General features: G+C 45.6%; 1 protein-coding gene across 1 annotated transcript in view; it reads left to right on the top strand.

Annotated features, from left to right (window-relative positions):
• LOC108542414 (SPARC-related modular calcium-binding protein 2) overlaps nucleotides 1-24900 on the top strand; it is a 108775-nt gene that overhangs the window by 67513 nt on the left and 16362 nt on the right. The window contains exons 2-4 of the mRNA XM_017892417.1: nucleotides 217-388; nucleotides 16139-16245; nucleotides 17430-17529. Of these exons, the coding sequence (XP_017747906.1) occupies nucleotides 217-388; nucleotides 16139-16245; nucleotides 17430-17529 (379 nt within the window). The remainder of the gene's footprint in view (nucleotides 1-216; nucleotides 389-16138; nucleotides 16246-17429; nucleotides 17530-24900) is intronic.

Below are 24900 nucleotides of genomic sequence, written 5' to 3'. Positions count from 1 at the left end.
ATAGAGAACGTCCAAATTAGCTAGGCTTTTGAAACAGACAATGGCTAAAATGTTCAGACGTGCATGTGATGCTTTTGGCAGGGTTGAGAACCGGGGGGTGTTATCCCTCAAGCTTTTATTTCCTGACCGTGAAGTGGCCTGAGGCAGCCTTCTGTTTTCTGCTGCTCTGAAGAATGTGTCTTTAAACTTGTCTGGCTTCTTTTTTTCTCCTTTAAGTTTTTGAGAGTTGATCAAGATAAAGACAAGGATTGTAGCTTGGACTGTGCGGGTTCGCCTCAGAAACCTCTCTGCGCATCTGACGGAAGGACCTTCCTTTCCCGTTGTGAATTTCAGCGTGCCAAGTGCAAAGACCCCCAGCTAGAGATTGCATATCGAGGAAACTGCAAAGGTAAGCTGCTGTTTGATCATCCAAAGATGGGGACATCCATCATCAAAATGAATGCAAACATATTTTCATACTTGATAACTTCTTACATTTACAAACTCGAGTTTATGTTGGCATTTTTTTCACAGCATGTAAGGAAGAAGAGTAATTTCTATGAATTTTAAGAACAGAGTCTTTTTTTACTTATCTAATATTCTTTTCTTAGAACGCCTTATTCCATTGAATAAGGAAGAAATTTATCCAAATATTTCAGTTTTTTCCCCAAAGTCTTCTAAAATTATTCTCAATAAGATTTCTTACTGATTGTTTCTCATTTTTCTTTTTAGCAAGTGGGATGTGTACAATAGCACGTGTGCAGTTTTTGGTGATTTTTTTGGTGTTGATTTTATACTCTCAATTTTCAGTTTTGCCAATTTAAGAATTAGATGCAGAGTTAACAGTCTAATGCTTAGAGCCAAAGATTGAAATGCTTCCTGCATCAATGAAGGGTTTGACTCAGCAAAAGATGCTGATATTTCAGAGTTATTTTCAGAAAGAGATTTACCTTCTTTGTCGTATTATCTAGGAAAAAAGACCACAGAGACTAAAAGTGCCTTTGAGATGATGTTCTGCATCATCTGGCAATTAGCTTCAACAATCCTCTTAAATGAAACAAGCCAGCAACCACACTGCACACCAGCACTATGAGTGCCGTGCCTAGGCCTGTGCTTCCCGCGGTGTTGAACACGCTTGCTCTTCCTTTCGGAATGCAATATAATACCAGGTAAACAGATTTCAGTTACTTTTGCAGACGACAAAGGCAGAATTTTGCCATGTTCTCTAGGCCTGAGAGTTCTTCCTACTGATGTTACGAAGACATTCCTGTACACAGTCACAAGGATGTTTCACTCAATGCCAGACCGCATGTCCAACAGTGGTCCCATAACGTTATAATGAAGCAGATACAGAAACCTGTTGGATAGCACTTGATACTGGCATTGAGATCAAGTAGGGGAAATGACTGACGTTCAGTAATGATGCCGGGACATTCTGTTTGCCATATGGAAAGATAGGTATATCAATGATATGTATATATCACCTAAGTGTGTGTAAGTATACTCTATGATGTTCACACAATGATGAACTTGCCTAAAGGTGTGTATTAGTTTGTTCTCACACTGCTAATAAAGATCTACCCAAGACCGGGATATTTATAAGGAAAGGGGTTTAATTGACTCATAGTTCTGCACAGCTGGGGAGGACTCAGGAAACTTACAATCATGGTGGAAGGGGAAGCAAACACATCCTTCTTCACATGATGGTAGGAAGGAGAAGTGCCGAGCAAAAGAGGGAAGCCCCGTATAAAACCGTCAGATCTCGTGAGAACTCACTATCCTGAGAACAGCATGAGGGAAGCCACCATGGGGGTTATTAAATTACCTCCCACCAGGTCCCTCCCATGACACGTGGGGAACTACAGTTCAAGGTGGGATTTGGGTGGGGACACAGCCAAACCATATCAGGGTGATTTCTCAGAATTTATCCCTGTTATTAAGAAACACGTGACTTTACCCAGATTTAGTACTCTGAAAACAAGGAACAGGATAAACTCCCTCTAGAGCCCTGGTCTTTGCCCGGTGGCAAACCCAATCCCTATGCATTTATCTGCCTGCAGTGTGCACAGACTCCTGATTTAAAGGTCAGACTCCTCTCCACATGCACCTGTGGCTTTGCCCATGACAAATGGCTATTCATTATCAAGGATTTTTTTTTTTCTGAAATTACAGTTTGTTCAAAGTCAGAGTAGTTCAGGACGCAGCTTTTAAAGGCTACACAGATGCCAGGTATGGGGCACGGTAGGTAGGCAGGTAGATTCTCCAGTAAGAGTCCCTGGGAAGATGATTTTATTATACATCTGAGGGCACAAGAGAGAATGGTGCTGTGGAGCTTAAAGTCCCATTCTGGTTTTGCGGTCAGATGCTGTTTCTAAAGTGTTTATCACATAATGGTGTTATCCTCCCCTGACGCTGGGGGAGTCATGGAGACCCTGGAGCAAAAGCCCACTCGGAGGGTCCTATGAGGACCGACAGGAGGGCCTGAGAGGGAAGTAGGTGGAGCCAGGCTGGCAGGGCTGAGTGCTGGATCCTGGAATTTTCGTGACTATGGAAAATGGAAAGACACAAGAAGTCGCGGGCAGAGCAGGGATGCATGAAAGTTGCTGTTCTGCATGGTGCATGCTTCCCTGAGCTCACCAAGCTGCCCCATCCCAGCACCCACCTTGGCCTTTGTCCAGCTGTGCCAGGCCCCAGTGTCACCAGCACGATTGCAGTGAGTCTTGCTGTGCTGAAACCCTGGCGTGCTTTAGAAAGGACCACAAATGGAGGGGTGAGCTACTTTCAAAGGGAAAATGGAACTTTAATTCCCTCATTAACCTCAATATGCTACGGAGATTGCAAGGAACAAAATGCAGTAAAAAAGTATTTGATTCATACTTTAAATAAATGAAGTGCAGTGGCGGTATCATAGCTGGATCCCAAACACAAAGTTTAAAGATGCTGACGTGAACTTAGTGGGACAGGTGTGGCAGGCACCACAGCGAGTGGCCTGGGCTAGTCGCTGCCAGCTCATGGAACCTACCCCAGACCTCAGGATCCATTTCAGAAAGCTGGGCTCTGGACACTCATCTGTTTGAAGCAGCTCATGGGGACTCTGGAAAACCACTTTCTATGGCCTGAGGGAGTGCCAGCCCCTTCTAGAAACAGCTGATAGTTGGTGATGATGCTACCCACTGACCCTCCAGTGTACCCGCACACTGAGGAGCTGACTCCATCTAACTTTAGCCCAAATAGAAAATAACAACACTTGGAAAATGTGTGAAAGAGAAATAACTACACACACACACACACACACACACACACACACACATATATATTTTACTGTAGTAGAAAAAATAGTTTAAAGTTATTTAAAACACAGATGTGAAATATCTTTCTATGAAAAGTCCACAAAATAAAGATAACATGATTAAAATTGAAAGCATTTGACATTCTTTCACTGAATTGTATACTCGTATGCACTATCTACATTAAAACACAAGTTGAAACTTTGACTATAGCAGCAGCAATAGCTGCTTCAGCTTTCTTTGTGGTGTAGGGAAAATAGAACATACCATTTAAAGTAAATGATGTTTTGTAAATGACTGATTTATTTTTTCCCTAAGTATCCCTTCTTATCTCAAGGAAAAGGAAAATAATTTGTTGAATCTAATGTACCTGAAGTTCTATAGTTCTATATCACTATTTTGTCCTTATAGGTTTTTTTTCTCAGTAGACATTTAGGTTTCAGTAAACTGTACATTATTTTAGTTCTAATTCCCTTGGTGAAAACTTGGATGAAATCTCTTAGATTCATTTAATGGGAGACACACACACACACACAAATACACACACACATACCTACACACATACACACTCACATAAACACACACACAAACTCTTAATTTATTCAAGTGGACAACCGACATTTCCTGAGCAGCTTGGTTCTATGTGATTCTAAAATTTTATGATCAATTTGCTTCAACCTGATTCTTTGAATAAGTCCTGACATTTACTTGATATTGACACATTTGGTAAATTGGCATTTTCTTCTTACTGAATGATTCCCCGAAGAGCACTGGGGCTGAGAGTGAGTCCATGCTGTTCTGCATCAGATAACCTCTCAGGGAGCTCATCTCTTCATTTGATTCAGTTCAGCACTGGGTTCCCCAGAACTCAGGGACTCTAAGAATCTTTGTCCCTGGTAGCATCCTCCAGATGGGAACTGACAGGCCTGCTTCTAGCACTGGAAACAGTTTCATGTGAGATTTTCAATAGGATTCTGGACACTCCCAACACCCAGGCTGTCTTCAGACCCTCCTATGAGGTGGACAGCTGGGGCCCTACGGGGTGGCAGGACACCTCCCTCCACACAAGGGCCAGCCATGGGGCACACAGTGGTATGCACAGGGTGCCCTCATGGGAGTTCTCCAGAGCCTAGTGGTGCCTACTTGTGGGGTCATAAGCATAGGACCCCAAAGTGCTGCTTCCGTAGCCTGCCCCAACACTGCAAATTTGTTTACCCTGCATCTGAGAAAGAACAAGTCAGTCTGTTTCTTTGGAGATCAGCTACTCCTTTAAGAAGCATCTTTCAGACTCAGGGAGACACGCCCACCAAGAACAGTGGGTCTTCTTCCACGTTTTGCTTCCTTGCACCACCAATGCTCTACTGCTAGAAGACTTGCTTCGTTGGCTAGGAAGGACAGTGGTGCCTTGGACAACTGTCCAGGGATAACGTGATTTCCAGCATGCTTCGCCTGGGAAACCACACGGCCATGGGTTATGGAAAGTCGGCGTGGAGCCAGGTACATGGCTTGAAGGAAGCATGTTCTTCTCTCCTTTGCGTCTGACTGATGTGTGTGAGACTCACACTGGAGAAAGACTCAGATGTGATTTGATGCCTTGGCTGTAGTTATAAATCTCAGTTATCTGTGCTGAGAAAAGAGAAACAATTTAAGAATAAATTTAAATATCAGATGATGTACTCATCACCGAAGATTTTAGAAGTGATTACCTATAAAGTCTCAGCTTGTGGAAACAAGTGCTGTAGAACTGGGGAGGTCACAGCACCTCATTAAACTTGGAATTTCATGTTCCCTTTTCTTGCCATGTTCCCTTAGATAACGCCAGTTGGATATTCCATTGAAAGGCCGCGAGGAAGCCTCTGCTTTAGCTGTAGCCTTTGAGGAGAAGTGTGTGAGGGATTTCTTAGACAAAGGAGGGAGGATGGTTGGTCCATCTCTCTGGGCGGAAGCGCGACACCTGTGACCCTCTCTGGCTTGTGGGTTTTTCAGGTGTCTCACCAGCATGTGACTTCAGATCTTTGCCATACCCAGCTGCAGGGTCAAAGTGACATTCTTTTTGGATAAGGAGAACAAATGTCAATTAAACACAGATGTCCTTTTTGGTCATATCCTTGTTAGTTTGTTTGCACCTGCATCTCAGCCAACTTTTCTGGATGATTATTTCAGTGGGAATTCTCATTTATGTTACCAAAGTCGTTTTATACTATACATTTATGACACACAAAAAATATAAGGGAGAAGTAGGCAAAACTAAAATGTACCTAACCAAAGTCAGTCTCACTTAAATCAAAAGGATTCTATTGGAAAGAATGCACAGACACCTGTAGTCTTCCAAATCTCACGTGTGTGGTGCTGCAGCTGCCAAGGTAGCAAACATTAAAATCAGTCCGAGGAGAGATTGTTCACTGTGTATTATAGATCTTGAAATAAGTGGGTGTCACGCTTCTCTGATAGTCTAGATTTGCATGTGGGGCTGGGCTCGGAGAGGCTCGGTCTGCTTTCCATCTACATGTTGCCTCCAGTTAAGTCTGTTCCCTGCTGGAGGCTGCCTTTAAAAAGGGGCCTCCACCTCCCATCTGCAGTTGGAGTTTTCCTAAAGAAGCAGCCTTGCACCTGCATCCTGGCTCGTGGCGGAAGAAGGGCCTCTCCCTGAGGGGTTGGCTGCTTCCTAGACCTCGCCTTAAGGGGCCAGCTCCTTCCTCTAGGCTGTCATACTCTCAGTCACTTACACACTCATCCCAGCATCCAACCTGTCCCAGTGCTGCAAACACAGCAGTCGCGGCTCCTGGGGAGCAGGAGCAAAACACACTGAGCCCAGGAAGGGTGAGAACAGACACAGGGCTTGGTGCCTACTGAGCAAATTGTGCTTCTGTTTCCCTCTAAGAGCATAAATATTGCACATTTCACAACGAAACTCAGGTTGAGAGTTTTTTTCCCTGAAGGTAAAAGAGGGAGCACGGGATTGTCCCTTTAGACCATTTGTGTAACACAAATAAACCTCCAAGTTTTCTCTACGTGATTCCTGGAGTGGGCCTTGGCTAGTGTAGCACAATGTCACCTTGGCACATATGAGGCTGCTGCTGTCTTTAGTATTTTGGGGGCACTTTTACATTTTTGGTGGGTGACAGTTCTGTAGGCCTGTCTCTTTTGGATGTACTATTTGGAAATAACAATTAAAATAGTTGAATCCATGTTTAATTAAATTCAATTTCAATGTTCTGCACACTTCACACTGTGATCTAACCATTGACCCTGAATAGAACTGCAGTGGTTTACGCTGATGCATTTTTCTCATATTTTCATAGAAATTTGTGGAGTTTGTGTTTTCAGAACTCTGCAAATACATTAATATTTTTCTTTGGATCTGAGACTTTTGGGGCTGTCTTTCTTTTCAACAAAATCTCTGACATTCCATAGAAAAGCCAAAAAAAAAAAAAGAGAAAGAAAAAGTCAAATGCCAGGAGAACTTGGAACTATTTTGAGATTTCTGGAAACACATATTGGACAAAAGCAGCTTCCTTGGAGATCTGAGGACCAAGAGCTTCTGAACAGGCGAGTCCGAGTGAAAGAAACGTGGTGACAAAGGCTGTAACATCCACCCATTGCTCTGTGCACCCATCTCCAAGGCTGCACAATGACCTCAGCAGCCTTTGGAGAGCCTGTGGGACTCAGCCAGCACCTGGCACACACGAGGCCCACGGGGCGCCGGAAGTCCACAGGTATCACAGATTCAAATCTCCACAAGATGAACACACATGCTGTTATTATAAAGACTGTTAGGCGGCAGATCATGAGGTCAGGAGACCAGCCCGGCCAACATAGTGAAACCCCGTCTCTACTAAAATTACACACACACACACAAAGAAAACAAAAAAATTAGCCAGGCGTAGCGGCAGGTGCCTGTAATTCCAGCTACTTAGGAGGCTGAGGCAGGGGAATCCCTCGAACCCGGGAGGTGGAGGTTGCAATGAACCGAGATCGTGCCATTGCACTCCAGCCTGGCGACAACAGTGAAACTCCATCTAAAAAACAAACAAACAAACAAACAAAAACAGATTACTGCTACGATGAGGTTTAGAGACTGTTCTTTCCGTTGGTGAACCCCACCCCTCGAGTGATACACACATAGAAGTTTACTCCCTTGGCCAAGTGATGGTTGTAACAGGAGCCTAACTGTCGGTTTGGGGGTTGCTTATCCAAGTTCGCTGCGCCATGACAAGGCGTTTCGTGTCAGCGCTTCCCGGGAAAAGCTCCTTTCTTCAGGATTGCTCCAGACAGTCGGCTGTGAGGCCTGGCCTGGAGACCTGTCTGCAGCTGTCTCTCCGGCATTCTCTGCAGCTTTTGCAGAGCTGGGGTGGGGTGGGGACCACTGTGCTCCTGTGGCCGGTGGTGCCGTGGCCTGGCTGTGAGGCCCAGCAGGCGTTTGGGGTCGTACCTTCCCAGGCCTTCTCAAGCTGCCTCACGCCTGCTCCTGATGCTTCCAGCGAGGAACCGCGGGGCAGGAGTGTCTCCAGGAGGAAAGCCAGGCGGCCTCCTGCCTGATGCGGGTCGAGGTGCAGCTCCTTCCACTTCCCAGCGTGGACCTGGGGGGCTGCCCCTGCCTGGGGAGCAGCTTTGCCATCCTTTCAATCAGCAGCGAGAGCTCTCGGGCTCCGAGGCCAGGCGCTGCCTAAGAAGCCGGAGCCATGGACATCTCACACTCCAGAGGGACCAGGCCTCCCCAAAGGGATCCCTCCATGCGCTCCGCTCCTTCTGTTGCAGTTTTCCTGAAAGCACAGCAGTAGTCCCTGCGGCCCGCAGCTGCTTCTCAGCACCTGCAGGGAGGACCTGCCTTTTCCTCACCTGGGCTTGGGCAGGCTCCGCCGGGTGAGGCGCTGGCAGCAGCCACGTCGAAGCCCCTGTGTGGGTGAAATGCAGGGCCCTGGACTGTGGAGGGGGCCTGGGCGGTGGATGGCGGGCTCTGGAGGTGTCCCCATGCCCAGCCCAGCTCCAGACTCTCAGAGCCACGAGCTGAGGGCACCGGAGCGCGAGCCCGGCCAGGGCACTCTGTCCTCGCATGTCTAGAACGAGGAGCCGGCTCAGAGGAACCCTAAGAATTCTTTCTCTCTGGAGGTTTTCCCATCACATGAGTGTTTCCATCGAGCTCTTCCTTGTACTCAGTGGCCTAGAAACAGGCCAGAGAGCTCCGCACCCGCCTGTTCCTTCGAATTCCACGGCCTCGCCTTCGCCTTCGAGGAAGCGGGAGTCGCAAAGTCCCCATGAAGCTCCTTCATCCCTGCACAAGCGCCCGGGGCCAGAGTGTCACCTGGCTCCTATCGGGTGGCATAGACCTGCTCATTTTCCTCAGAGAGACGGTCAGTTCCACGAAGGAAATCTATGCGGGGGTGTGAGTGTGAAAGTGTGTGTGTGAGAGTGCGTTTCTCTTGCGTGTGTGTATGCGTGAGGTTGTGTGTGTATGAGTGTGAATGCGTGTTCATGTGCATTGAGTGTGCACGTGTGATTCACACATGCACAGTCACGCACAATATCACACACACACGCATACTCACATACAACGGACACTCATGCATACATGAACATACGATTCACACACACATACATGCACACTCTCATACATGCACACTCACACAAGTATACACACCATCTCACATATGCACACTCACGCATTCACACACATGTGCGCACTCTCACATACATGCACACTCAAGCATACACATGCTCTCACACATGAACACTCATGTACATTCACACACGCACACACACACATGCACACTCACAGGCACATGAATACACAGGCACATTCACACAAGCATTCACACACACGAACTCATACACAAGCATACACTCACAATCACACATGCACACTCATGCACACACAAGCATATATGCAATTATGATTATTTTTAATAATCTTTATAATTATTTTAATGTGTAAGTTTTTTAATAATGCATGTGTGAAACTGTGTGTATCCTTGTGTGAGTGTGCATGTGTGTGACAGTGTGCGTGTGTGTGTAAACGTGCATGTGTGCATGTATGAGACTGTGTGTATGCTTGTGTGAATGTGTGAGTGTTTATGTGTGTGCATGAGTGTGCATGCATGCGTGTGTGAGTGTGCATCCTTGTGTGAGTATGAATGTGTGTTCATGTGTCTGAGCATGCATGTGTGTGAGAGTGTGTGTATGCGTGCATGTGTGAATGAGCACGAGTGTCTGTGATTCTGTGCCCTGGGCTTCTGGGCCAGGTGCTTATCCCTGGCTCCACCCTTTCCAGGTTGGATTTCCTTCCCGCAGACGCAGCTATCGGAAGCAACTTCAATCGGATCTGTGCTTGTGTCTTGCAGAAGCTCTACCCAGAGTATGTTTACCTTAACTCGCTTATGGTATTTTAACACGTCTGATGTTTGGGAGCGCCCTCCTCACAGGCTGGAGTAGACATAACCGGAGGTTCAGGGCCTTCAGTCTCATGTGCAGCCGTGATCAGAAACACAGCCGGATGTTCCTGGAATGTTGCACATCCAAAGGACCTTTCCTCGGTTTGCTTTAGCGGCACCACCAAACCCAAGGCACCGGCTCATCAGAGGAGCAGGGGCCTCTCCGCACAGCCTACGGAGCTTCTGCCCTCTGGAAGGTTCTAATCAGCCTTCCTGCAAAAGATTTGGTGACCATTTATGCAATCATCCATTTCGATCTGTTGAAAATCACTGTTACTAATTTTCATAGAGATGGGTATGATCTGTGGTTTCTTGTGTAAATATTATAAAGGCTGTCTGAATACTGTAGTACAGTCTTGTGACGGTTTGCAGTTTCTCTTAACTTTGTCTTTACAATCTGGCAATCTCAGTTACATATTTAGGGATTTCCTATTGTAATATCGTTTCTGCCTTGATGCATTTAAAAAGAGAATACTTATGTAAAATGAAAATGTCGTTCCCATCTCCCTTAGCTCTGGAATAGTGTCATTCTGGTTATGGTCAAGGGACGGTCGGATGGATGTACTAGTCTGTTGCTGGGGGGATGCATCATGCTGCTTTTGCTGACCAAAGGCTGCAGATCACTGGGATTGGGAGTGCTTATCACAGCACTTCCATCTATATTAGGATATTAGGATGGAAAAGAAAACTTCAGTTCTGCTGGACAGCATTGCAGCACAGCATGCTTAGGTTTTCTGACTCTGGCCTTCAAAATTATGGGTGAGTAAAATACTACAACTTTTAAAACACAGTGTCTGCCTTCATTTGATGCCAAAATCAATAAAAACCATGCCACTCTGAGGGCTATCATTGCCGTGGCCACTACAAAGGCACCATATGTGTCCTCTGCCTGGCTGCCATTTGCTCGTTCAGTCCATGGTGTTCCTACACCAGCCCCGTGCCCGCCAGCCCTGCACTGGGTCATGGGGAGATGGTAGTGGAAGCTGAGCCTGAATTTGAAGGGTTTACATGGCCGTGGCCATAATTGTAGCCATTCAGTGACCTTGTGAGATCCAGAGTCAGAGCATCTGTTGACCACATATCCAGCTAGCTGCTCCTTCTATATGGATGAGTGAGACACCGCAGTAATTACCTGTGTCCCAAAGTTCTCTGCCTATTGCAGTAGGAAGCTGAGCAGCATCAAAATCTTGAGGCATCATTTCTGGTGTAGACAAAGCATCTTGGAAGACCAACAGAAGGAGTTACTTTGATTCACTTTTGCCTAGCTTAGCGTGTTTATGTTATTCCATTCTGTTATAGACAGGAGTCCCTGAAAGAGGAACTCTCTGGGTTTAGGACTACCAAATTCAGCATCACCTGTGAAGATCGCTGTTTCATGGCCCTGTTTTGAAGTTTTCTCAAAGATCCCTTTTAACTCTTCCTTTTCATTGTTGCTCTCCAGAATTCTCTGTAAAATGTCCAGCAAAGCAGTCTCTGCTGATTCTTGCCTCATCCTGTTTTGAGAGATTCTAGCAAAGTAGGGAATCATTTGCTTCCTGTTTAAAAGAAAACACTCCTCATAAGTAACCATTATAAAACACTGCTATTCATTTCTACTTTGTAGTGAGCATCACACTTAATGGTTTCCATGACATATCTTTTTTTTTTTTCTTTTGAGACGGAGCCTCACTCTGTCACCCAGGCTGGAGTATGGGGGTATGATTTCGGCTCCCTGCAACCTCCACCTGCCAGGTTAAAGTGGTTCTCCTGCCTCAGCCTCCTGAATAGCTGGGATTACAGGTGCTTGCCACCAAGCCTGGCTAATCTTTGTATTTTTAGTAGAGACGGGGTTTCACCATGATGGCTAGGCTGGTCTTGAACTCCTGACCTCAGGTGATCCACCCGCCTTGGCCTCCCAAGGTGCTGAGATTACAGGCGTGAGCCACTGCGAACGGTCTCCGTGACATATCTTGATACATAAACAAGCTTGCGATCTGATTGTAGCCGATTTTATTTTGTAACTGAGAGAGAAAATACCATCCAACAGGTAGAAATAAATTGCTCCCACAATTAACTACCATAAACCAAAAATTCATCAAAATATTTCTGTTAGGGCTAGGTGTGGGGGCTCATGCCTATAATCCCAGCATTCTGGGAGGTGGGAGGATTGCTTGACACCAGGAGTTCAAAAGAAGCCTGGGCAACAAATCAAGACCCCATCTCTACAAAAATTTAAAAAATTAGCCAATCAGGGTGATGCCTATCTTCCCAGCTACTGGGGAGGCTGAGGTGAGAGGATTGCTTGAGCTCGGAAGTTTGAGGCTGCAGTGAGCCATGATGGCACCACCGCACTCCAGCCTGGCTGACAGAGACGCTGTCTCTAAAACAAAACAAAACCTGTTGTTAGTGATGCCTTGCTAAGCAACGATGAATTCTTTATTTATAACGTCCCGGCTCTGCAGGTAAGAGCAAAGTTTTCTAAAAATATATGACAAAATTCACATCAGAAAGTTTTCTTTGGTCTAGTAAAAGAGATTACATTCTTCAATTAGATTAACAATTTTATTTAATTGAAGTATTAATATTATAATTTCCAGCTGAGTTTTTCTTTGAGGTAGATATTTTTTATAGTAATCTAATACTATGAGCCAAAGTACTATGAAACCATTTCATCCCAGTCCGGTGGTTACATCAGTTTAAAAAAGACAAAATAAATTCTGGGTGGATAGGGGAATGGAAACACTTGTCTCTGTTGGCTGGACATACAACGGTTTAGCACTGTGGCAGACAGCAGGCACTCCCTCCGTAAGTTAAACGCAGAACTGCCGTGTGAACCATCATTTCTACTTTCTACCCAAAAGACTTGAAAACAAGCGTTCAAACAAAAATTTACATCTGAATGTTTATAACAGCATTATTTACAATAGCCAAAAGATCCTAAGTGTTCATCCATGAGTGAATGAATAAACAAAATATGGTCCATCCCTACAATAGAATATTGTTCAGTCATAAAAAGGAACGTAGCTCTGAAACATGCTGTAACATACATAAGCCTTGACAACATCATGCTAAGTGAAGGAAGCCAGACACAGAAGGATACCTCGTGTATGACTACATTGATGCACCATCTCTGGTGTAGACATACGTGAACATACGTACATGAACCTTGAAATCATCATGCCAGGTGAAGGAAGCCAGACACAGAAGGATACCTCGTGTGTGATTACATTGACAGGAAATGCCCAGAATAGGCAAATTTGTAGAGACAGGAGGTAGATGGATAGTTCTAGGGGTTGAGGTGAGGGGGAAATGGGAAATGGCAGCTTAAGAGGCATAGAGTTTTCTTTTGGGAATGAGGAGAATGTTCTGGAACTAGGCCGAGATGGTGGTTGCCCAACACTCAGTGTGCTAAATGCCACTGAATTGTTCACTTTAAAATGGATAAGATGGTAAATTTTATGTTATGTGTAGTTGTACAGTAATTCTTTTTTTTTGAGACAGTCTTGCTCTGTAACCCAGGCTGGAGGGCAGTGGCGTAATCTTGGCTCACTGCAACCTCCACCTCCTGGGTTCAAGCAATTCTCCTTCCTCAGCCTCCCAAGTAGCTGGGAACACAGGCGCCTGCCACCACGACCGGCTAATTTTTTTTTCTTTCTTTTGTATTTTTAGTAGAGACGGAGTTTCACCGTATTAGCCAGGATGGTCTCGATCTCCTGACCTCGCGATGCACCCACCTCAGCCTCCCAAAGGCTTGGGATTACAGGCGTGAGCCACCGTGCCCAGCCGTCATACAATAATTTAAAAAATTATGTTGCTTATGTTCTGCGGATTTAATAATCAAACCATTAAACATAAAGTGTTCAGAGTGGAATCTCAACAAGGCCATTAAACAGATCGGGCTCTGCTTAATTTTTAACTCAAGAAAGAATCATACAGAGTGAAAATATATTAAGGAGAGACATTCATCATCATCTGTAAATAAGGTTTCCAGGGCACAGTGTCGAAGCACCCCACTCCATTCTTTCAAAGCAATTAAAAAGTTGGAAAGTTGGAAACAGCATAATTTTGAGGGTGTGTTTAATATTTTGATGTTTACAAAGAGGGGCATTTAATTCAGTCTAAGATGTGTCTGTATCAAGCATATATTGGCTTAGAGTGATATTGAGAACACACAGGGGCCATGACTATTTCTGAGTGCTCATTCCCTGGCAATTTTTGTGCCTCTCGATAGAATGAACCTTATCAGATGCTATTCAGGCTCTTCTCAGTAGTAAAGATCTTGAACCTGATTTAACATGAGATATCCAGAATAAGGAATAGCAAATCTGTGGAATAAGCCACAACCCTGTAGCAGTTTTACTTCATAAGATGACTGCAGGTTTATTTTGAGTGATGATTTATGTGGGCCCTGTAATTTCATGCTAAGTCTTAATTGTTTCCTATGACTAAATAGTCTGCCATAGGCTAGACATAAACTTGGAATTTAATATTCTATTAAATCCAAGAGCTGCAGATTTCAGAACTATCTGACCAGTGGCAAATGTGAAGTCTTTAAAAGAAGTCCATGCCAAGAATGGAGCCCACAAGGAGTTTGGAAAACTTAGCTTTCTTGGCATGTTCCATGATGGCTTAAATATTAGAACTAATTTATAGCTCCATCTGTACCTCATGGAGACCTCGCAAGCTGGAACGCATATCACTTTTCCTTTTTAGACAGTCAAAACCACAGGTTATACTAAAAAACGAGGACAGAAGTCCAGCAAAGCAGTGATTTCTCCTCAGCTAAAACACAGACTGCATTAAAACCACATGTTGCTGAGTGCTGGCTGGCTAGGCCAGACTTCAGAATAAGGCTGAAGGCACAAAGCTGGGATGGATGGAGGAGCGTTTGCTTAGATGTGTAGGCCCTTAATGCTCCATGCAGCATGTGGCTGGTGGTTCTGCAAAAGCCAGAGAGGAGTCGCATAAAGGCCCTGGAGCTTTGTTAGAGGCAGAGCCTGTAGGAGTCCGCCGCGATGGGTGGAGCCCAGGGCTGGTAATCAGATCGCATTGTGCCGTAGCCAGAACTTTAACCACTAGGGAGTCAAAAAGTCACCATCTGAAGACGGAAAGAACAACATTTGAAGAAGAGTCCTCGGAGTTGAGAGGGCCTTTGTGCTCTCTCAAAATGCAGGCACTTGTGATTTAAATCTGGAAATACTTTTAAAAAAGGAAAGCCATTTTTCAAGTTTTAAAATTCAATTGAGCTATATTGTGTGATGATTCCAAGAAGTAAAGCGGTGCATGTATGTTCTGCTTCAGGGGCAGGCAGCCCATGGCAGCCAACATGGCATCTTCTCCTGTGGTGGGAGGCTGTTCTTAGGATCTGCTTCCGGGGCAGTTGGCCCATGGCAGCCATCATGGCGTCTTCTCCTGTGGTGGGAGGCTGTTCTTAGGACAAGCCTTTTCCCCCTGGGGGCACCGAAAGGCGGGCCTGGTTGATGTTGATGCTGTGCTCACAGCTTTTACTCCCTGAGCTGGAAGGCTGACAGTAGCTTCAGTAAGCAACCGACTTTGTGGTCCTCACGTGTCTTAACCTGGCCCTGATTGTGCAGATTAGGGAGAAACAAGGCCTGTTCATGGCACACACGGATCCTGCATTAATGCTTTTCATGTCTCTGGAAGTCTAAAGACTTTTCCAGTTTTACTAGTCCTTGGGGTGTCTTCTTAAGTAGTAGCAGCGACATTGCACCTTCTGTGAAATCTCAGTGTTGTTGGGACAGTGGGATGTGGAGCATCTGGGGCAGAGGACGAGGCTTTCTAAGAAGACCCCTCCCTTTTATCCACGTGATGGTTGGATTTCCATGTGAAGGTGGAAGAGGCAGGACAGGAAACAGAGAAAAGGGACGAGCCAAGATCTCCTCTCAGGCTAGTCTCAGTGGGACGGCGCCCTGGGCTGCAGCTGTGGTTGGAAGTCCCACCCCTTGCGTCCTAAGGCCCCCGCCCCTCAGTCAGTTCCCTTTGGTCTGTTTTTAACGGTGGCATCTAGCCCTGCCCACCCTCTGCATCTGGACTTGATCCTGGTGTGTTCGGGTGGACGTCCTTAAATCTGAGGACAGCCTGCCTGCGTCCCACCAGACAGCTGGCATTTCCCCATTTTCAGGAAGCAGGGGCCACCTGTTTCCCCAGGGATAAGCTATGAGGCCTTCCTGGGCCTCAGTGTTCTTACTCACTCAATGTGGAGAATGGTCCTGCCCTTCCCACCCCTGGGCCTTGCATCAGATAGGACCAGGACTGCGTGTGACAGGCACCTGCCCTTCTTCTGGGGCTCCCTTTGCTGAAAGCTGAGCTGCCTGCGAAGCCCCTTCCAGCCTCCAGGTCCTTAGCACTCCTGCCTGACTCATGCCTTTGCATTTTTCAATGTTCCTATCTGTTCCATCTTCTTCCCATTGCATAACCGCTCCTCTGCCCTGTTCTTCCCTACAGACGTGTCCAGGTGTGTGGCCGAAAGGAAGTACACCCAGGAGCAAGCCCGGAAGGAGTTTCAGCAAGTGTTCATTCCTGAGTGCAATGACGACGGCACCTACAGTCAGGTTACCAGCCTTGCTTGGGAGGTTCTGCACCTGGGCAATTAGGGAGAGAGATGTGGAGTGGGTGTGGGGAGAAGGCAGGTGAGGGGGAGCCGAACAGAAGCAGCAGCAGGTTTGTTCTCTGGGGAAATCAGCCTTCTGCATTTTAGAAGTTAACTCATGATGAGCCTACTTGACATAAATAGACACATAAATGAAGTGTGTGTTTATTTCTTAGTTGGTGCAGGCATTTATATCATTGCTGCTGTCATTCACACTTTCATTACTATGAGTTTAGCACAGGAAGCTTCCTTAGTGAGGCCAATTAGACCATGCTAACCTGGCTTGCAGCTTAGAATTTAATGTTAGTTTGATTTTAATTATGGGGAGCACACACTAAAAGTCGTGTCTGTGCCAAGTGTGAGCTCTGGGATCATTCATTCCAACCTGACGGGCCCACAGACATGGAGCTGAGCCAAGTCAAATTCCTGTTGTCAGCCAAAGGCACTGTTGAGAAAGTCACCCGGCTCTCCGTTTTGAGTGTGTCAGTGCTGTTATTCCTTATTAAGGAAAAACAGAATACTAACATGCAATGCCAACCCACATAGGGGCAGAAAAAACAGCATGGGTTCTACACTTTGACATGCCTGTGGCCCACTGGGTGATGATGTGAGTTCTGTGTGTTTACATCATCATTTGGCCTTTGAGAGACAATGAGGGAGAAAACAAGAGAGAAACAGAAAGAGAGAGAGAGGAACTGGAGCTGAAGGAACTGGCTGCTCTGGCTGTGGTTGCAAGGGGAATGGGCGATGCAGGCTGCAGAGTGAACACTAAAGAGGCCGAGGTTGCTGTCCTGGCTCTGCAGTGGAGAGCTCCTGACCTTCCTGGGCCTCAGTTTCCCCATTCATAAGATAAGGGCTGGGGCTCCATCTGGAAGGTGGTGAGGATTAGTGACTTCACAGGTAATGTGTCCAGTGCACACTAGCAGTCAGTAAAGTGCTGATTTGGGCCCCTTTTGTCTTTAAAACCCTGGGGTCAAGACCTGCACACTTTCTTTACTGAGGACTCAAATGCAGCCACAGAAGTAGCTCTGGGTATCCCACGACCCCTGTCTGAGCCAGTGCCGCAGAAAGCAGAGTGGGCCTCGCAGCTGTGAGGCACTGTGCTGCGGGCCCGGGAGGGCTCACCTGTCCTGTGCTCTCTTGCAGGTCCAGTGTCACAGCTACACAGGATACTGCTGGTGTGTCACGCCCAACGGGAGGCCCATCAGCGGCACTGCCGTGGCCCACAAGACGCCCCGGTGCCCGGGTAGGTCTGACGTGCCTTTCCAAGTGGAGGGCTTTAAGGGAATTGGTTTGCCATTTCTTCTAATCATCTTCCCTGGGTTCACTTATAATTCAAAGGGAAATCCAGTTTGGGTGACACTGTGAGCCACAGTGGGAACAGATCTCGTCACTGACAAAGCCTACGTTTTAGGGAGCCCTTGTTTTTAAGAGGGGAAGGGCGAAGCTATGTGAATGTATGCATATGACTGGAGGTCAGCTTACTAAAGGAAGATAGCCCTGCATCTGATCATGATGGGTTATGATGATTCAGGTTCCTTAATTGTTTAAAATAACCACAAGGACTTGGAGTCACCAGTGGAAATGACCAAATGTTTTCTTTGGCCAAAAAAGTGAAAATTGCTAGTTTTGTATGTACATGTTTTCAAAGAAAAATGGTTCTTTCTTCATAAGTCAATTTCAAAATGGTTTGTATTATTTTATTACTCGTAAGAGGGTCTGATGTACTAAAAGTAATAAAATTAGAAGTTTAAAAATCTGTAAAATATTCTCGTTCCCGTTAGTTTTTTTTTTTTTTTGCCAACCATGCTGTAAATGATTTATATCATTTTTATTTGAAAATAATCTGCAGCCCAAGTTTGATTAATTTGTGAGGGAGACTTATCAGACCATCTATGAAGAAATGCTATGATCTAGCCCTCCAGATTCCTGGATCATACGTGTTGAGACAGTCAAAACACATCAGTATATAGCAATAATAAACTACAAAATGTCTCTCCCTGTTTTTCATGTACAATCTTGAAACATTTACATTTAGAGTTTACCTTTAGATTTTTTTTCTATTTAAGGGACAGGTATCTTTTAATCTGGAATTCTGTTTGTTATTCAGATATTTTTCAAGCTTCCTGAGCCATGGCCCTGGCCAGAACTCATGACCTCTCTGGATTCCATGAGAATGAAGGTGTCCACAGTCAGCAATGACATAAGGTCTCATGTTTCCAGTGACTGGCCATGGGGATGCACGATGTGGAATTAAAATATGTTCATTTGTAAAAACTTCTTCTCCAGAGCCTAAATAGTGCTGGAAATATATCTTTAGTTAAGCTAACATGTATACCTAACAGTTCTGTTGCAAACTCATGGAGGAAATGAAACAGAAAAACATCACCAAGATTAACTGGGTCTGTGTGTGTCCCTCTTTCACTTTGAGAGACACTTTCATGTCCTATTTCCTTCATCCACAACAGCATTTTGAGGTGAGCCTTGTTTTACGGAGGGGAAAGCAGTAGGGGGTAGGGGCATCTATTTATGTTGTTCTAGTGGTATCATCTGATAATTAAGGAAGGTCCCAAAGAACTTTCTTAGAAAACATGTGCAAAGTTGGCTGAATTTTGTACAATCTACACATAGTGGCTTGCTTCTGGAATCAAATCAGTGTACCGTTTACTCATGTTGCTGCTTCCAACTAGGTCTCAGGAACCTTTCACTGTATAGAAATATTCCTTTTGTTTTAACTGCCTATGTGGAATGTTTGGTCCAAGGAATGGACTGGGGAAGAGAGTAGACGGGCCTTTGCATAGAGAAGTCTGGTGTTTATTGGGTAGCACACGTGCTGGGCAGGAAGCCAGGTGTGTGAGAGGAGAAGCTTCGACGCCGAGGGGCAGTTTCCCTGGGGAGATAGATGGTGCTGTCTGGGAGGGGGGCAGTGTTTCCACGTCGGGGCAGGGTTCCTCTGGCTGCACCCTTGGTGCTGACATGGCCAGCGTCCTTCTACCCCTGGTTCACCTGGTCGGTGCGACTAGTGTATTCCACAGGTCTACAGAGTTATGGAAAAACTCTCTTAATCCCTGGCTGTGTTCCAGGCTTCCCCTTCACACGCATTTGGGCACGGGGGAGCAGTGTCATGCAAGGGTCACTCTGGAAGCTTTATGGAGTCATGGCAAATTATGGAGAGAATTTTGAAATTGAAGGGAGAATTATGGGGGAGAGAGGTGTTGGGTATACCTACTCCCCAAACACAAAGGATTTATCATCAGTGTTTGCATACTGCAATGTAACTTCTTCCTGGAAGTTACCACAGCCCTCACAAATAATGCTGAGAAGCAGAAAAGTGGGCATCACCTGTGAGATCGTGGTCAATAGCGTGGACCACAGCTGGGCAGCGTCTTGATCTGTAGGCACCAGGGAGCTGACCCTCTGGGGACACCCTCGGGGGTTCACGGAGAAGTCAGCACATACACAGAACGGCGAATCTGCAGCATCCACTGTCTGTATGTGGCGGGAGTACTTTTCACCAAGTTTACTAAAATTGGGTAAATTTCAGTATTTAATAAATGTTTTTTGCCCTCAAGTTTATACCGAGGTTACCAGAGAAGTAGACTGTAAAATTTGAAAATCAGACAGTGAGATTTAAAATGAGCAGTAGATAGGAGCTGTTTTTCAGAAAGTGCATGTCTGTGTGTTTATGAATAATACATGCCAATGTACCTTGAGGCCAGCCACAGCGGAGGGAAACGGAGGTCCACTGACTCGCATGATTCCTGGAGAGCGGAGAAAGCCCTTGCCCCAAAGCCTCCCAGCTCTTCAATTGTCTCAGAATGATCTTTAATAGGAAATGGATTCCTTTATTTCATAATTATGTATTCTTAAAGCCATGAATGCAAAATACCTAAATTCCTATTAATCCATAAATTCCTATTAATCAAATAATAGAATGAGACAATCCAGCAGAAAAATGGCCAAAAGTCTTGAGCAGGTGGCATTTTATTTATAAAGGAAAAAATCCTAATGACCAGTAAAGGCAGGAAAAGGTGCATAGGATCTTCAGTCCCAGGGAACTGCAAATTAAAGTCACAATTAAAGTCACAGTGCAACTCCCCTCCACACCCACTGGGCTGGCAGAAATGAAAAAGCACGATTCTGTGACTTGCTGCTGAGGACAGAGCTGTGGGTGCGGTGGGAACTCGTATTGCCCTTTGCAACATCAGTTTGCCCCTTTGCATGTGGGTGATGAAGATCCCAGCTCTTCCATTCCGGGAGGGAACCCAGGAGAAATGTATTCACCTGTTTGGGAGGAGACCTGCGAGGGCGTTCCCAGCAGTGTTCACATAAGAACCAAAGCCTAGAAACAGATCTATGTCCGTTGGTGTCTGACTAGGTGAACACTGCGATTTGCTTGGTTCGTCCTATAGAGCAGTGAGCACTGATGAAAAGGTCCAGTGCCTTCCTCAACGGTGCTGTGTGCTAATGTCCTCCTGAGTCCACAGAGCCCCACACAGAGGCACCCCAACCACAAATCCTCCCACAGCTGAGAGTCAGAAAACTCAGCTCCAGCTCTGAGGGATGTGTCCAGGGGTGGCCGACCACGAAGAACAGCAGAGAGCGATGACCACACACACAGGGTGATGGTCGCTAGCATGCAGTGGAGGGCAGGGGGGTTAATTTTGTGACTGTAGACAGGGCTGACCTGGGGAGTCCTTTTCCTGCCCTGGAAAATGTCTTCACAGGTTTTGGTTGATAATAATTCATGACGTGTATATTTATCTTTTGTGCACTTTTCTGTATGGGTGTCAATATTTCAGGAATTTAAAATGTGAAAACATGCGATACCACTGAAAGAGGTAACGCAGGCTGAATTCTCCCCACGTGTACACATTTCTCCAGCGTCCTTCCCTGAGGATGTTTACAGGGGGAATGGGACCAGATGCTTAGGAGCTGGTAGAAGGAGAAGATAGAAAGGCACAGCCCTGAGCCTGAGGGAGGGCTGGGAAGCAAAGACCTAGGGGGGATTTGGGGAACAGAAAAATTAAGGTTTGCCTCTGGGGATGCTCTGGAGAGCTGGAGAGAGCGGGCTGGGCGTTGCGGCCCCCGACTTGGCCACGCAGAAGCGCCAGCCACGGGCTCACACTCGCCAGGGCTGAACACTGGGTTCCTCATAGCAGCCTAAGCTACAGGGGTTAAAACGACTCTTTTACAGGCAAGAAAACTTTCCAAGGTCTCTGTGCTTGGAAGTGGCAGAGCTAGGATGTAAATCTACATCTCTGTCTCCATAACCCATGTTTCTCCCCCAGACACCAAAGTATCAAAATTCTTGGGGCCTTGAATTCCTATTTACACCCGGCTGGGAGTCGGGCATAGGAGAAGGTGGGCAGAGATGGTCAAGGGCTCTGGGGAGTGGGGTGAAGTTGATGGCAAATGGTGTGGTGCCTTGGATGTGGCAGGGACAAGAAGGCAGCTCTCGGAGACGTATCCAAGTCCACTTCGCGTTCTGTGCTGCCGAGAGCAGGTGTTTCTTGCTCACAGTTTAGAGATGTATGTGCTTCTCAGAGCCCTGCTGATGTCAGCCTGCGGGGTCTGTAGATGGCTTTATGCTCAGGGAGTGCCCTCCTGCTCCAGTGTTCAAGGAAAGGACAGTAAAGGGCAGGGTGCGCACTACCTAACAAGTCCCTCATGTCCTTCGTCCTGGGATCGGGGGCCGGCTCCAGGTGTCTCCTGAGAGACAAAGTTGGTTCTTATTTCTTCTGTAGGGATTTTCTTTTGTTTCTTTCTTTACTTCCCCATCCGCCCCACCTGCACTGCCCCGCAAAGATTTGAAGCTTAACATTGCTGGGGCAGGATTAGAGGGTAAAACAAAGGCCCTTTTGCCGAGAGAGGGTGTTTGCAGCCCATTCTCTAGTATTTGGAAATAGCTTCAGGTTTTTAATCTCATCTCTCCTCTGTGACTGTGCACCCTGACCAAGAGCTGGTTCCCGGCATGAGTACAAAGTGGGTTAAGATATTGTAAGCCGAACCTACATGCAAGAATTTTTAATATTGAATATTCAAAGAATCTTCATATATAGCTCGGAGTTCCGTGTCTGAAGGAAGCTACAGGTTTCGAGTTAGAGAAGATGGATGGACACAGCCCATGTGCAGTAGCTGGTGCCCATCTCGAGACCCCCAGCCCACCCCTGCCTTCTAAAGCAGGGACCAGGCCTCGTACCCTGCAGCTATAGGCCTGTCGCCACAGAGTGGACATCTTCCTGTTCCACCTAACACAGCTGTCTCTGGCGTAGGCGTCTTTCCTGTAGCATGGGGAAGAAGACATCTGTTCCTTCCTATTTATTTCCTAACAAACTCTATAACATGCAAATTTATAATTTGGTTTTAATTACTAAAGTCTGTGTGATACCTGTGATAGGCAGGAGTAAGTCAGTGGCCTTCTCTAGGCATTTCCTTTCTGCGGTCTGAATTTCCTCCCTTCTCTAGGCGTTTCCTCTCTGCGGTCTGAATTTCCTCCCTTCTCTAGGCGTTTCCTGTCTGCGGTCTGAATTTCCTCCCTTCTCTAGGCGTTTCCTGTCTGCGGTCTGAATTTCCTCCCTTCTCTAGGCGTTTCCTCTCTGGGTCTGAATTTCCTCCCTTCTCTAGGCGTTTCCTCTCTGGGTCTGAATTTCCTCCCTTCTCTAGGAGTTTCCTGTCTGCGGTCTGAATCTCCTCCCTTCTCTAGGCGTTTCCTGTCTGCGGTCTGAATTTCCTCCCTTCTCTAGGCATTTCCTCTCTGTGGTCTGAACATGACTATGCATTCGTCTTCACTGTGGATGCTTATCCCAGAGATTTCTAAATCTGTGTTTGGGGAAGGCCCTGTTATAAACGATGGATGATCTTGGATTCGCATGAATCACTTTCAGTACATGATATACATTGATTTAACTATGACTTCTGCATTTTTCTGCAAGGCCTAAAGTCTTGTCCTCCATCTGAATTGGTGGAATTCCATGTTTGGAGGAGTATCCTAAATGACTTCAGAAAAAAATACACTTCCTAAGCCAAAGCTAACTGAATTTTAAATTTTTCACATGAATTTCCCTGGCACTAAGTTAAGGACCCTACCTAGCTGAGGGACTTGAAAGGATCACCCAGAATAATTAAATTCCCAGATCCCGAGATCAGCAAGGCAGCTGCGTTTGGTCTCCAACATCTCTGAAGCACTTCCTGGTAGAAGTCATTCAGGGCCAGTGTGCAGTGGCTCTGCTTGACCTGGAGAGCTTGTGCCTCGGAGGGAATCCAGCTTGCTGTGTGTCTCCACCTCAAAACGGCTTTTTCTTTAGCCTTCATAGGTCTTTTCTTGAAAAGTGAAAGTTGTTAAAGTAAAATATTTCAATACTATTGAAAGAAATGTAAAAGAAAATGTAAAAACAAACCACCTTAAGGAGAAGTAGGAAATGCACTGAAAATTGAGGCCTCTTTCTAGATGATCATGAAAACAATGAGAGGTGGTCACTTCAGGAATCAAGCTGCAATATCAGATATAAATCTGAATTTTATCAATTAAAAATACTTGTAGGCAGGGAGTGGTGGCTCATGCTTGTAATCACAGCATTATGGGAGGCTGAGGCAGGGGGATCACTTGAGCCCAGGACTCTGAGACCAGCCTGTGCAACAAAAGTGAGACCCCTCACCGTCTCTACAAAAAATAAAAATTAAAACATTTAAAACAGTTAAAAACTTGTGACTCTTTTCAGAGAAAAATATGTTACATTTATATGTTACATTTCCTCTGTAACACGTAAATTTATAAATAAGTGTCGAGGACATTTATTTTACATCCATGATGAGATAAAATAGTAATTTGATAAAGCCAACACAGGATTTGTAAAATTTTCAATAAAAGATTCAGATTAAATTCTGAAAGTGTTCAAATGATACTGAATTTAAAAACATAATAATAAGTAAAATGTTAAAGAAAAAGACCACGGGGTGTAGGTTTAGTCTGACAAGCGGCTTCAGGCCGGCTTGGGAAGAGTGGGAGGTCCCTGCGTCTGCCAGGACCTGGACCGGAAGTCAGGTGTCCCTGCATTCCGCCCTGGTCCTTCCCTGGCTGATGACTCCTGAAGCTCCCATCTGGGCCCAGCCTTTCCTCTGCTTCAATTTTCTTTTTAAAATTGGACTTAGTGTTGAGTTATTCACAGCTATTCTATCTGATAGACAATATTTTGGTGTAACTTTTCTATTCAGGAAAATACTTACTACTTTTAACCTCAGGAAAAAGTACTTTCTGGTGTCTAATATTTGTGTTTTGATTATAATCTGCACCTCTGTTGTACTTTAGTGTACATTTAATTTGGCAGCCAATTTGTACTGGAACCTCACATGAGTTGAGAAGAGTATCCTGTAAAACAGCCCTTTACTGCACCTCATCTACAAGTGGCTTTTGTCTTGTATTCTCTGATAGTTAATAAAATGTTCCCAAAGAAATCAAGAGATCTTTGGAAGTAAATGACCCCAGTCTGTATAGCTCTATTTAAAGAATAATGGGTGTGTGCTTCTAGAGAATTTATTTATTTATTTATTTATTTATTTATTTATTTATTTATTTGAGATAGAGCCTTGCTCTGTCACCCAGGCTGGAGTGCAGTGG

The sequence above is a fragment of the Rhinopithecus bieti genome, unplaced genomic scaffold (genome assembly GCF_001698545.2).
Source record: "Rhinopithecus bieti isolate Rb0 unplaced genomic scaffold, ASM169854v2 scaffold_1017, whole genome shotgun sequence".
NCBI classification, from domain to species: Eukaryota; Metazoa; Chordata; class Mammalia; order Primates; family Cercopithecidae; genus Rhinopithecus; species Rhinopithecus bieti.
The sequence above is the reverse complement of the archived record's forward strand: the minus strand, read 5'-3'. Positions and strand labels throughout refer to the sequence as shown.